Source organism: Mesocricetus auratus, unplaced genomic scaffold (genome assembly GCF_017639785.1).
Source record: "Mesocricetus auratus isolate SY011 unplaced genomic scaffold, BCM_Maur_2.0 Super-Scaffold_100019, whole genome shotgun sequence".
Lineage (NCBI taxonomy): Eukaryota > Metazoa > Chordata > Mammalia > Rodentia > Cricetidae > Mesocricetus > Mesocricetus auratus.
The window spans coordinates 6,646,766-6,661,246 of NW_024429200.1; the positions used below are offsets into that span (position 1 = coordinate 6,646,766).

Sequence of the window (14,481 nt, forward strand, 5' to 3'; positions counted from 1 at the left end):
AGGCAGGCAGATCTGTGGTGCTGGAGCAGTAGCTGAGAGCTCACATCTGGTCCCCAGGTTGGAGACAGAGAGAGAAAGACTGGGCCTGGTGCAGACTTTTGAAACCTCAAAGCCTATTCCATATAAGACTTTCTCCAACAAGGCCACTCCTCCTAATCCTTCCTAAAACTGTCCCACCAACTAGGAATGTATCACTCAATGTGCTTATTGAAGCGCTAGTCTAATTCATCTTCATCAATAAATAATTTGGAGCCAAATATCGGGGTAAGAACTTGAAAGATCCGAGAAGCAGGGCAGCAGCCATCGGTGACTTCCTGCCTCTTCTGTGCCTCCTTATAAAAGGGCTGAGATCCTGTCAGCCCTGTCCGACCACTTCCTGCCTATTCTCTCTAGTCCTCCAAACCTTTATGGTCAGCTAGTAGCTCTGCCCTCTTGACTCCAAGCAAGCTTTATTTATCAGAACACATTAAGAATGCCATACAACAGCTTGTGGGCGGCTATTCTCATTCAAACCACCACGGTAATCAATTAGTCTTGTCTGTCTGTATAGGTTTGTTTTTTGATTTGTATGTGATGTGCATGTGAGTGCAGTTGGCCTCAGGTCAGAGAAGAAGGCTTTGGATCCTCTGGAGCTGGAGTTAGAGGCAGTTTTGAGTATCCACTTGGGTGCTGAGAACTGAACTCAGTCCTCTGCTAGAGTAGGAAGCTTTCTTGCTTGATGAGATATATTTTCAGAGCTGTATTTTATTTTTCTAAGCTAACAGGTGACTTTAAATTTTGACGAGAAAGTGGAAAAAAGTATTGCATAATTTATCTAAAGCATCAACATTTCCCCTTTTCTCTCCATTCTTAAAAATCCTACCTTGTGTTTGCGTAGCTATGTTTAGATTGTGACTGCTAAGGGTACCTGAAATTTGCCTGTGTAAATAGAATGAGGGCCACTGAGAGTACAGTCAACTTATTAATGATTAATATTCTCAGACATTACCATCATTGTTATAAATGTCTAGTACTATATCTGATATAGTGGATATCTGTAGGATTAGCTGTTTTATTTATTTTTGTTTTTACTTTAAGGTGTTTTGGGGTAAGGTCTTTTTTATCCTAGTGTGACTTTGAACAAATTGTGTAGCCAAGGTTAGCCATAAATTCCTTGTCTTCTACTTCAGTCTTCCAAGTGCTGGGGTTATAGACATATGTCACCACACCTAGCTTGCACTTAGCTACTTTAAAAATGATGATCTTCAGTTCTGTAGAAATTCAAAGGTGAAGAAAGTACAAGTAGATACTTTGACTCAATTCATATGTTACTTGTTAGAACCTGAGTTCGATTCCCAGAACGATGTGAAAAAAAAACCAAGCATAGTGTTGTACACTAAAATCCCAGCACTGGGGAGATGAATAAGCTGGATCCCTGGATTTCACTCTCCAGGCATCCTAGCCTGTTTTTTTGTACTGTGCCAGTGAGAGACCCTGTCTGAAGAAATGGTGGCTGGCTGTTGAGGAACAACATCTGGGGAAATACACCTTCTGAAACATTGCATCCCTTGATATTTGAGGCATAATAAAAACTCATTCATATTATGGATAGCATGTAAATTACGTAGATTTTTTTACAGTAGATTTTAATTCTCCATACTTCTTCCTTCTGTCATTGGAGAGAAATTATAGGGAAGACTGAAATGTTTATACATTTTATAAACTTACTTTTCTTTAGCATAATTGAAATATAAATATATAGGAGTGTAATACATGCTTGTAAAATTTTTCATTTCACTTTATTTTAAAAACATGATATACTTCCACTTTAAGCAACTTAATGAGACTGAATATATTTATAGACACTGTTCTTTTCAAGGATTCTGAATGCTTTGTGCATTTGCTCTTGTAAAATATGTATACATGTATACTGCTGACATAGATGGCATGTATTTTCATTATAGGAAGCTGTATAATATAATTTCATTTTAATAAAATAGTGGTGGTGATTTGATGGTAGAATGGGAGTAGATAAATTCCCCCAGCTCTATTTCTTTTTAAAGTTCACAATTGTTTTTATATAATTATATAAGGGATCAGAATATTAGTTTAGTGGGAGAACACCTGTTGATAATTTTGAAAGTATCTCAGTGTGGGTAGTTTAAAGAGTAATAAAACCCAGGTATTGACTATTACTTTGTAGATTGGAAGCATAACCTTTGAGTTGGTTGAGTAGGTTTGCATTGCCATGGATTTAAAGCTCCCCCCGCTTCTTTTATTTTTGGGATTGGTGATGTTGGACAAATGTGTTTCATAATTAGAATCCATCTAATTTTGTATATAAGTAGCTCTTTATTTTTATGTTTTATTATATATAATGTATTTGTCATGTTATGCTGGGGTAAAACCCAGGGTGTTGGGTATGCTAGGCAAACCCCAAACAGCTGTGCAATAGCCTTCGTGTTTTCTTTTTGAGACTGCCTTGTTGTATGTAGCCTTGTGTGTCCTCTGCCTTTCAGGTACTGGCATTACAGGAGTGTACACAACTCTTGGCTATCATTTTTAATGGAAATTTTCTTTTGGTGTTTTGAGACTTTATTATACTGTAACCGAGGTAGGCCTCCATCTTTAAACAACACTTCTGCTTTCACCTCTTGAGCACTTTGAACACAGACTTTGAAAACACTCTGATTTTGTATGTGAATGTTCGTTTGGTGAACCCCTCTCTCCTATCTCTCTCTACAGGCTTTGTCTGTGTAGCCGTAGCTGTCCCAGAACTTGCTCTGTAGACTAGACTGGCCTCAAACTCACAGTGATCTGCCTTCCTCCCGAGTGCTAGGATTAAAAGTGTCCACCACCCCCTGGCATGGTGAACCACTTTTACTGGCAGCACAATGAATTAGTTGTGCATAGAACAGAAGATTTTTGACAGTACTATTTTAGTTTAATGCTGTTAAACTGTTAGCATTCTAGAATTTACCGAGTTACAATAGAAAGATTAGGAAAATAAAAAGCAGCATTTTCCTTACTTTTAAAAGAGTAACAGTTTTTCTGTGTTTTAGGCCCCTAAATACCTTATTATTTAATTTGCTAAATTGCGCTCTCTCTCTCTCTCTCTCTCTCTCTCTCTCTCTCTCTCTCTCTCTCTCTCTCTCTCTCTCTCTCTCTCTCTCTCTGTCTCTCTCTCTCTCTCTCAGGGTTTCATACTGTAGCTTTCTATGTAATATAGACTCTCAGCATTCTTGTATCTTCATGTCTCCACTTCATTGGTGTTGGGTATAAGCATTTCCAGGAATACTGCTGGGTCTTAACTATTAATGCTTTCCCTGTTTGTGGATGTTATATTGGCAGTTTCTGTTCATTGATATAATGATAGCTGCTGAACATAACACCAATGCTTGGTATATGGGTGTATTTATTCAGAAGAGCTTCTTACTTAGGCAGTATATTGAATAAGAAACACAGGCTTTTCTTTCTTTATCCATTATCTACCTGTCTGTCTTTGTCTGGCTGTTTATTTTTAAAGATTTCTCATGTGTGCCCTTAAAGGCTAGAAGAGGGTGTTGGATCCTCTAGCATTGCAGTTATGGATGTTTAAGAGCCACCATGTGGGAACTGTGAACTGAACCTACGTTATTTTCTTTTGTTTTCTTCTTTTCATGTTAGTCAACTCTTCATTTATTTTGGCTTTTGAAGACATAGTTTCTCCATGTAGCCCTAGCTGTCCTGGAACTCTTCTGTAGACTAGCCTGACCTTAAACTCAGAAACCCAAGTGCTGGGATTAAAGGCCTCTGTGCCACCACCCCTCAGGGTGTTATTTTATTATGGTGCAAGTTAGATATGTGTCAGCGTTTTCATTATTTATAAAATGGTCCATCCCTACTAAGGACACTATCTCTACCAGTGTTTCTTACTCTTTATAAAATGGTGGCACATGTCTTTTAGCCCAACACTGGAGAGGCAGAGTCAGGTGGATTTCTGTGAGTTCCAGGACATCCTGGGCTACAAAGTGAGTTCCAGGACAGCCTGGCTGTTACAGAGAAACCTTGTTTCAAACAAACAAACAAACAAACAAACAAACAAACAGGGTGGGGGGTTGTCTATCCAATCTGTATTGATTTGTATTGTGATTTCTATTAAAAATTAAAGTAAAATTTTATTATTGATTTCTATATCTTAGTTTTTTAGTTTCTTTGATATTTTCTCTCCTTTCCTGGAGTAAGAAGTTACAGCTTCATTGAAGCCAGTTGAGTATCTGATAGGGCTAATAATCACATTTAACCCTCAGAAGTGTTAATTGTTCTCATACACGCTTCAGTGTAACCTTTAAAATTGCTTTGTTGAATTGTGTGTTGTTTTGGAACCATTGTTCTGTGGGATTGCAGTTTTTCCATTTTTCAACTGCAAGTAGTGATTTTAATTCTCTCTTTAGCATGAAATTGTTACCTGTTTTTCAATTCTCCATAACTTAAAAAGAATTCACATTTCACAAAGCATGACTGGGTTAGAAAAGTCTATTCATTCTGATTTCTTAAATGCTTTTTGTAGTACTTAGTATAAGAAATCTTTATAAATACATGTTTGCTCAGCAGTTTTCACTGGCATAGTATTACATACTTATAAACAGTTATGGCATGCTTATTTAGTTTTAAACTGTATTTTCTCTGGCAAGAATTTTATATTAGTATGTAACTATAGGTGATTAAATCTTATTTTTATCAGTCCCTTTTGTAAATTTTGATACATTTTGGCATATCCTAATTGTTACGGTCCTTAACTTTTTAGTGAAAGCTACATAGTTAAGTGTGCATAGTTTTGAACTTGTTGTTTAAGAGAGCAAATATGTGGACATGCGCATGTCATGGCTTGTGTTTAGAAGTCAAAGGAGAGCTTTACAGAGCTGGTTCTCTTCTGTGTGAGCTCTGGTGATTGAGCTCAGGTCAGTAAGCTTGTGCAGCCAGTGTTCCCCCTCCAAGCCATTCCATTGACCTCAGACCTATTTTAAAGCTGGAGATCTCCTTTCTTTTATGTTTTCCTAAAACGGGTTATAAACAGCGTGTAGATCAGCATTAAATGTCTTAGCTGGAAAAAAATGGGAATTCTTTTACATTTCTAATGCATCTGAAACCTAATAATGCCAGTTCTTTTTTCTTCATATGCAGAAGTTTTCTGATATCTATCCTATGATTATTGCAAAAGTATTTTTTCCATAGTAAATGGTATGTTCTTATTTTTTCTCATGCAGGTCTCCAGAGTTCTACATTTTAGTTCTCAGTGCTGAATTTCCTTCTCCCTTAAATTATTATAAACCTTTGCTGCTGTCTAATAAGCGTGAAGATGTCTCGCAGTCCTGATGCAAAAGAAGACCCTGTGGAATGCCCTCTTTGCATGGAGCCCTTGGAGATAGACGATATTAACTTTTTCCCTTGCACCTGTGGCTACCAGATATGCCGATTTTGTTGGCATCGCATTCGCACTGACGAGAATGGGCTTTGTCCTGCCTGTAGAAAGGTAAGTGCTTTAAACAACTTTATTTTACTGTATGTTTTTTTTCTATCCAGTACTAACTATATAGTTCTTTCCCCGTGGGTATGAGGTTTTTTTTAATTTTTAAAATATTTATTTAAATTTCATTTTATATTCCAACCAAAGTTCTCCCTCCTACCTCTCTTCCTGCCTCCCTGATCCGCAGGTCACCCCCCCACCCAATCCGTAAGGGCTCCTGTAGGGAATCGGCACAATTTGGCACATTAAGTTCTGACATGACCAAGCCCCTCCCTCCTGAGTTAAGGCAGAGCATGGCATCCCTTCATAGGGAATGGTCTCTAACAAGCTAGCTCAAGCCTTGCATAGATCCTGGATCTACTCCCAGGGCCCCTCAGATAGTCCAAACTTCACAACTGTCTCCCACATATGGAGGGCCTAGTTCAGTCCCGTGGTGTTGGGGGAAGTCCTATGTATAAGTCAATAAAGCACTGTTGGGCCAATAAGGAATCTAGATAGGTAGGACTAGGAGTCCATGAGGACTCTGGGAAGGAGAAACACAGAGAGTCAAGATGTAACACCATGGGGTAGGAAGCCCGGAAACCTCTCCGGTAAAAGAAATACATAGGTTAACAATTATGGGGTAATTACTTAAGTCAGAGCTAGCCAGTAGGAAACAAGCAAGGCCAACAGCTTCATAATTAATACAGCCTCCTGTGTGTTTATTTGGGACTGATGCGGCTCTGGAATCAGGCTGGCAGGAAGGCTTCTCTCAAGGAAAAGGTTTCCCTTCACATACCATGGAGGCTCCACAGCAGTCAGTCCAGGGTTCATAAGTTTCCACGAGCCTGGTTCAGCTGTCTCTGTAGATTTCTCCTCATGATCTTGATCTCCCTTGTTCATGTAATCCCTCCTCCCTCTCTTTGACTGGATTACTGGAGTTCAGCCTAGTGCTTGGTTGTGGATCTCCGCATCTGGTTCCATCAGTTACTGGAAGAAGGATCTAGGTTCTCTGGAGCTGTGGATTGTAGTCCAGCTATCCTTTGCTTTGTATCTAATATGAGTGATTGGTTTTAAAACAAACATTGTGTGATCTTTAAGGCATAATGAATTAGAAAGAGCACTGGCCTGGGAGTCAGGGCCAAGTGTTTCCTTTGTTGTGTTAACTATCTGGCTGTATTATATCTGTAAAGTTACAGAATCTCTCTGGCCAAGAAAATAGACAATGTTGGTGCTTTCTAATTAAGATTGGTAGAGAACTATTGAGTTTGGATATGATAATGTGGAACTAGGAAAACATGCTCTGTATTAATGTGCAATACTAAACAGAAAAGGTATTGATCAGGGTTAGAAAGCAGAGAGGGGCATTCTGACACTCAGCTGACCTTTCACCTTTCCATTCAGTTATGCACCCCCGTCTGTGGGACGGTGCCAGCCACATTAGAGTGGGTTGTCCCTCCTTGGTTAGTCCTCTCCGGAAACACCCTCAACACAAGCCCAGAGGTGTGTCTCTAGATGGTTCTAAATCCAGTAAGACTGACAGTGAAAATCAGTCATCACATCTGCCCTTAGATCTTTATACTTGGTTATAAATAATGCCATCCATTTATTGTGTTAGTAGTACTGATAACTGAGTCTTTAGGACTGATATGTGCAGAACACATTTTAATCACTTTTAACCTTGTTAACTTCTGCAAAACCTCTGGTTTAAGTGTGATTCCCATTTTACAGATGAGAAGGCTGGGGCAGAATGGTCATGTGGTTTTGGAGAAGGGTGGCTGGAATTTAAAGCCTGGCACTCTGATTTCACATTCTGGATTCACCAGTGGCCCTGATATTAGCTGTAGGAATGAAAATACTATAATCCTGAGAAGGAAACGATGAAAACACATAGGAGAGAGATTGCTAGTATTTTTTAAGGGCTCGATGATAATTGTTCTATGAGTATTACTTAATCTGCACATCAAATTTTAGGATTGTTTTTACTTTACTTATACATGAGAATGCTGAGATTTAGAGACTGGTTGTTTTAGGGTACATGGCCAGATAATGTTAGAACTAAATTTGAATTCTTAAACCAGTCTTAAATATTTATGCTCATCTTTTTTCTTTAGACCAGCAATGTATTTAAAACAAACAACCAAAAAGGATATGGGCTGAGGACCTGGCTTAGTTGGTCAAGTACTCCTTAGAACTAGAGTTTGACCCTGAGCATCCATGTAAAAGCCAGGCATGTTTTTATAACCTTACCACCAGAGGGGTGGGAAGGATCCCTGGTGCTTGCTGGCTGCTAGACGCACGCATGCACGCACGCACGCACGCACGCGCACACACACACACACACACACACACATACACCCCTGCACATAACGCGCAAACAAGCATATAACTGAGTATTTTATAGCACATAGTAGGACTTCCTTAAATATTTAAACATTCATTTTGTTGATAGAACTATCCTCTTTGTTTTTTTTATATTTAACACAATTTCTTTGGGACTTTTCACATCATGTATTACAATTCTGCTTACATTGTAATCTCACCATACAACCCCCCCAGTAGCTCCCAAACAGAAATTAAAAACAAATACAAAAGCAAAACAAGCAACAAACAAAACAAAAACCCTCTCTTCTCCATCTTTCCTGACTCTCCAATACCTCTTCATTCATCCTGGTGTCATTGGGACCTGTGGTATGTCACACATTATACCCTTTTATCAGCTTTATTTGCAAATGTCCATTGCAGTGAGTCACTGGTCTGGCTCAAGGCCTCTGATTTCTGGTACACCGTCATCATTGAATCCTCACTGAAACTCCTCTGGAATATTCTATGGCTGCCCTGTGTTTTGGAGATCCCATGGTTATCATTCCACAGGACCAGTCCCTTCACTAGCTCCAGCAGGTCCTAGATGGGGTATAAGTTAGGGTGGGCCAACCCAAGTCCCAGCTGTGGGCTTGGGTTGTAGTTGAGCTGCTAAGTCCAGGCTATTGGTCTGCTCACCTCAGGCAAGAGCCTGAGCCAGCTACCCGACATCCATGCAGTCAGGGTTAGCTCTCCCCCACCTGTGGTGAGGGGTGGGATTGTGTTTCTTGGGTGATAGTGATGGGGCAGCTCTCTTGCTGCAGTGTCAAGTGAGGGGCAGAGCTAGCTGTCCCACACCTGGCTCAGCATGGCCTTCTGAAGCAACATGGGCCACAGTCATCCACACAAACAAACTCAAACTGCAGCAGGACCACTGACCCAGCATGGGCCTTTGCAGCAGCTTGGACCTGGACAACAGTAATGCTCCAGGTAGGAGCACAGGCCACTTAGATCAGGATGACTCTAGTGGCCGCATGGCCCCTGGACATGACTAAGGCATTAGATTGGGGCCACACCCTTGGGCTTCCGTGTACAGACCCTGGCTGCTCTGGTACCACTTACCTAGATAAGGATCTAGACATGGTCATCGGCAGCAGCGGGTCTGGATGTCACCGTTGCCCTACGTGGCAGTGCAGGCACTTAGATCAGCGCAGCTCCAGGTGCAGCATGACCCTGGAGCACTAACATGGTCCTAGTTGTCAGGCATCCATATAGTCTTCCATAGTAACAGGAACTTGGGACATCAACACAGACCCTGACCAGTAGGGCTACAGACTCAGACGTGGCCTTCAACTGCAGCTGTGGCCCCTGTGTCACTATGGCATTGGGTAGCAGCAGCTCAAGTCACTCAGATCTGAATGGCCCTGACTGTAGCATGTCCCTCGGCAACCAGCATGGACTCCGGTGACTGACCTGACCCTGGGCATCCACATAGCTCCCAGTGGCCACATGTGCCATGGACTTTAACCCAGACCCCAGCTGCAGTAGGACCATGGACCCAGACATGTTCCTTGGCAGAAGCCTGTCTGAGTCCAGAAGTCAACATGACCCCAATTAGCTGTGCAGGCCACCCAGACCAGCATGGCCCTGGCAGCAGCATTGCCCTCAGACATTCACATGGCCCAGGGTGGTTGCCCAAACACTGGGATTCTGCATAGCCCTGGTGGCAACAGGAGCTATGGACATCAACATAAACCCTGGCTGCTATAGCATCATGGACCTAGACATAGCCCTCAGCAGCAGCCTGGGCCCAGATCTTCGTTGCCTTTTACACAGCATCTTAGAAACACAATCTTCCTAAGAACTGTGTGTAAGCTGTAATGGGAATACCAAGACTAAGTGGTTGATTTTGATGTTTTAACATTTGTGCTAAAAATGATCTCTGCTAAGCTTTAAAAAATAATTTTTAGAACTTTTAACTTTTATTAAGTAAAATATTTTAAAGCAGTTGGAATAGTTAGAAGAGAGGAAACTAATAGTTTTATACCTGCTGCTCAGAATTGCATATTTACCATTTATGCAGTTTTCTGTTTAATGCTAACTTCATCTTATTTATTATGCTTATAGCCATATCCAGAAGACCCAGCAGTTTATAAACCACTTTCCCAGGAAGAATTGCAAAGGATAAAGAATGAGAAAAAACAGAAACAAAATGAAAGAAAACAGAAAATTTCAGAAAATCGAAAACATTTGGCTAGTGTACGTGTGGTACAAAAAAACCTCGTCTTTGTTGTAGGTCTGTCACAGCGCCTAGCAGACCCAGAAGTAAGTCCTCTTCTGCTTTCATTGTCAGCAAGATGGTCTTTGTGATTACTTGTATTGTTAGAAAATAATAATTGACCCTGAGAAGCTGGAAGATTTCTCTGAAAATAATAAGTCTTGGAAGAAAGTATGAATAACAGTAATAAATTTTATAATGGTTAAGAACCAGAGGCCAATTGTGATCTTAGGCATGAACTGGGCTTCAGTTTCAATTGTAAAACTTGAACTAAAAGTCCCTTTTAGTGCTGATAGCTTGTGAAAATAATGATCCTGTTATCCATAAGGTTAATATGAGTTGTGAGAAATGTTTTTTTCCTCTTTCCCTTCTCTGTAGCTGTGTGGATCAAATGATTGGAGACACAGTTACTTGAACCTACTAAGTAATGTTAATGCCCAAGTAGTAGTGTGTGCGCGCCACAGTGTATATGTAGAGGTCAGAGGAGTTTGCAGAACTCAGTTCTCCCCTTCTACTGTGTGGGTTCTGGGGATCTAACTCAGGTCCTCAGTCTCAAAGTGAGTGTCTTTACCAGCTGACCCATCTGAGTCATCTCACTGCTCCCCAAGTAGTAACCCTTGTCCTTTCAGAACTGTTGTAGTTTATCATCATTCTTTTACTGTGTCATTCTAAGCCAGTTTTAGGGAAAGAATGAGAATTTGATTACGTGAAATAAAAGACCAAGTTCTTTGTGGTCACTTCCGTAATTAGTGACTCTTAACCTCTCTTTTCCTTTATTTTGTCTTATCAAAGTTTCTCTGAGCTTATACTTTCTTGTGGGCTTGGGATTAGTATCTGCTAATTTTTAATTTCCACTATACCACAAAGTGCTGACAAGACTGTTGGGAAGGAAAATTGAAGCTGAGTATCAGCTATAATGTTTGCTTCAGTAGGAAAGTGCTGACTTTGTGTAGTCTTCCAAAATACGTTCTTGATAACAGTTTGAGGTAATGTTCCTCAGAGTGATGGGGATTAGCTCTGTCATAGAACACTCACTTGTCTGTTTCCAACAGCTTTTTTACTAACTGTAGCAAATTCCTGGTGGGCTGGGGGAAAAAAACTTAAAACAAGATGTATTTTGGTTCATAGCGTCTGCCTAAGGTTCCAGTGCGTTTTTAGCTGGCTCTGTTTGCCTCAGGTGAGATCTCATCCTGCTGGCAGCTGACTATGAAAGAGGACACTGCTCATTTCATGCAGCCAAAAGGCAGAAAGACAGACGAAATAAGGGGCTGGGAACAAGACACCTTTCAAAGGCACACCTCAGTGGCCCCCTTCAACCGCATGGGCCCCACTTTCCATAGTGTCTGCAACCTTCCAGTAATTTAGTATTTATGAATCTGTAAGCAAATTGATCATTGATTAGGCCAAACCTTTCATGTCTACCAGCTACAGACCAAACCTTCAGTATATGATCCCTTTGGAGGGATAACTTCTTATCTAACCATAACTGAATCTGCTGGCTGCTTTTGTAAAGACTATAAAAATAAATATTCACCAATTGATGAGTTTATATTAAAGCCTCAAAAATCCTCCAGATAGTCACAGGGAGACATTGCTTAGAAGAACCTATCATTAGCATTAAAAATGGATACAACTCAAGAATTATTAGGATCTGGGCCAGTAAGATGACTCAATGACCTGAGTTCAGTCCCTGGATTTCCTGTAATGGTAGGAGAGCATCATCTCTGCAAAGCTGTCCCCTGACCTCCACATATGTGCCATGGTTCATATCCACTCCCCTGTCTACAACCACGGCATCCATACAAAGAATTACTAGGAGTCTATATCCAGGAACCTTGGCAGTAGTGTTTATATCTTATTCAGGAGACCTACTTTTTTTGCAAAGGGGTTGGTCAAGAATTCATACTTGAGGCCGGGCGGTGGTAGTGCCCAGCAATCTGGAGGCAGAGGCAGGTGGATCTCTGTGAGTTCAAGACCAGGCTGGTCTACAAGAGCTAATTTCAGGACAAGCCACAGAGAAACTCTGTCTCAAAAACAAAACAACAAACAAACAAACAAACAAACAAGATACTTAATGAGTGCTGGGTCATCCTGAGCTAAAGAGGTATTTAGACTCATAACTTAATTTCAGCAGTTACTTTTTCCATCTTGTTTGTAAACTTCTATTTTCTCCATTCCTCAGGCAGACACAATCCTACCTCTCCTGTGACCACTTCTCTTGACCATGACTAGCCCTAATCTGCCTTTGTCCCTTTCAACTCTGCCTTTAGAACAACGTTTTATTCATTCTTCCCCCTCCCTTTCCTCCTCTCTCACCCTTCCCCCTTCCCCCTCCCCCCCCATGTATACATGCGTGCTGTTGAGGGAGAATACACTCATGATGTGGTGGTCAGAAGACAGCTGTGGAGTTGGCTCTCTTTGACCTTTACATGGGCTCAGGGAGAGAGTTCAGTTGTCGACAGGCACAGCAAGCGCTTTTACCCACCTCTCTGGCTGGCTCACTTATGTCTTTTTGCTACTTCTCCCTAATTGTACTGATTACTTTTGCCTTTCTGAAATTGCTACTTCAGTGACTTGTTGGGATTTTCATCTTGATTTGAGAGCTTTTGGATGTGAATTTACCTCTTGTTTGCTTGTTTATCTTTAGTTTAGCAAACTCTGGTATTGGTAGCAAAATAGAGCCACATCTAGAAGTTGATTATCAATTGTATTCTTTTATTAGTAGAAAAAAATCTTAGAAGATATGGTGATTTGTTGATGATTAAGAGGTAATTTTATCTAAAAGTGTAGTTTAAAATACTTTTGTATGTCATAAAATTTTATATCAAGATCAGTTATCAAATCTATTAGTCAGTAGACAAAAATCTCAGGTGTGGGTAATTTGATGATTAAGAGGTAACTATATCTTTAAAATCCTAAGATTTCAAGTTTGTGGTGATAATCATTTTTAAGAAAATGTGAATTTTGTGAAAATATATTATGTTTGATACTGAAGAGTTAAGTTAGGTAGCAAGCCAGACATAGACTGTATTCTTAACAAGTTTACAGTAGAGGCAATGGAATTCAAGTGCTCATGCATTTTTGAAAAGAAAAGTAGGGGGCTGGAGAGATAGTCCGGCAATTAAGAGCACGTATTGCTCTTGCAAAGGACCCTATATGGTGGCTCACAAGCATCTCTAACTCCAGTTCCAGGGGGATCTGACGTCCTCTTCTGGCCTCTGAGGGTACCACATGCACATGGTGAGCGTACTTACATGCAGGCAAAACACGCATGTCCTTTAAAAAAGAAACCTCCAAGAAAAGGATGATAAGGGTGAGCTTTGAGTATTAATGTTATTAGCTAGGCAGCAAGTAAGATCAGGTAGTGTCTCAGGTATGTGGCGGCTCCAAGGAGCATTTCATTTGAGGAATTAAGCAGCTATTAAAGCATAAACATTTCATTTTGTAAATGAATAACTGAGGCAAAGGCATATTGAGTGACTTTATTCTGGTGTATTCTGTGCTAATGATTGCTTTGTTAATCCACTATTATCCACTAAGCAGCCTTTGATTGTCACATTTTTGTCTTTCTTAGCAGTGTCCATGAATAATTGACCATATTCCGAAAGAATACTTCTGCCTCTGTTTTATCAGTTGCTAGGCAAAATCTAGAGTGTTCGTGTTAATATAGAATGTTTAAATTCTTTGAATTTTGTAACAAAATAAAGAAGATCCAGAGACTGATATTGAGATTTAGGCTTCAAACTGAAGATCAGAAAAGCAAAGCATCCAACAACTAGCTCTTACCTCTACCTCAGCTCAGACATAACATGTCATCACCAGTTTTCTTTGCTGTAACAGCCTATTTCATGTGAACCATTGGTAATTTGCTGATACTTAGAGGCCTACCAGTGTTATCGATGTATACATTCAAGTTTTCATTTTCCTTTTGAGACAATCTGTTGCCCTAAACTCCTGAACTTTCTGTGTTGTGAGTTATTTAATTCTGTGTTGTGAGATTTTTATTTAATTCTTTTCACTTAATGCTAACACAATTTATTTTTTCATTTAAGACCTGTGGCGTACCTACACCATGCCAAATACTATGTAAGACGCCTAGCATACACAGTAAACAAAACAGCACCTGCTTATTTGCAGAGATAACAGTCCAGTGTGAGGAGCACTGTGTTGCTTCAGTGTGTTATCTTTCGGCTAACATTTTCCTGTGTGGTGAATGTCCAAGGTGTTTCTGAATGAGAAAGACCTCTTTCTACAATCTGATTTCTTTGTCTGGAAGGTTAGAATTCAATAGTGAGAAATGTGATTAGGGCAAGTTGAGTGGTATTTAATTATGAAAGGTTTGTCAACAATGCTGAGGAATTTGCATTTTATCCTAAAGGCAATGGAAAGCTGTTGAATGTTCTCAAGAATAGAATGACATGCTGGATCTGTGCTCTGG

The 14,481-nt window shown here is 40.3% G+C and overlaps 1 protein-coding gene across 6 annotated transcripts in view; it reads left to right on the forward strand.

Moving 5' to 3' along the window:
• Cnot4 (CCR4-NOT transcription complex subunit 4) overlaps window positions 1-14,481 on the forward strand; it is a 93,410-nt gene that overhangs the window by 25,697 nt on the left and 53,232 nt on the right. For all 6 annotated transcript variants that reach the window (XM_005082394.4, XM_013122257.3, XM_005082393.4 and 3 more), the window contains exons 2-3: window positions 5,226-5,491; window positions 9,893-10,090. In XM_005082394.4, coding sequence (XP_005082451.1) covers window positions 5,318-5,491; window positions 9,893-10,090 — 372 coding nt within the window. In that variant the 5' untranslated portion in view covers window positions 5,226-5,317. The remainder of the gene's footprint in view (window positions 1-5,225; window positions 5,492-9,892; window positions 10,091-14,481) is intronic.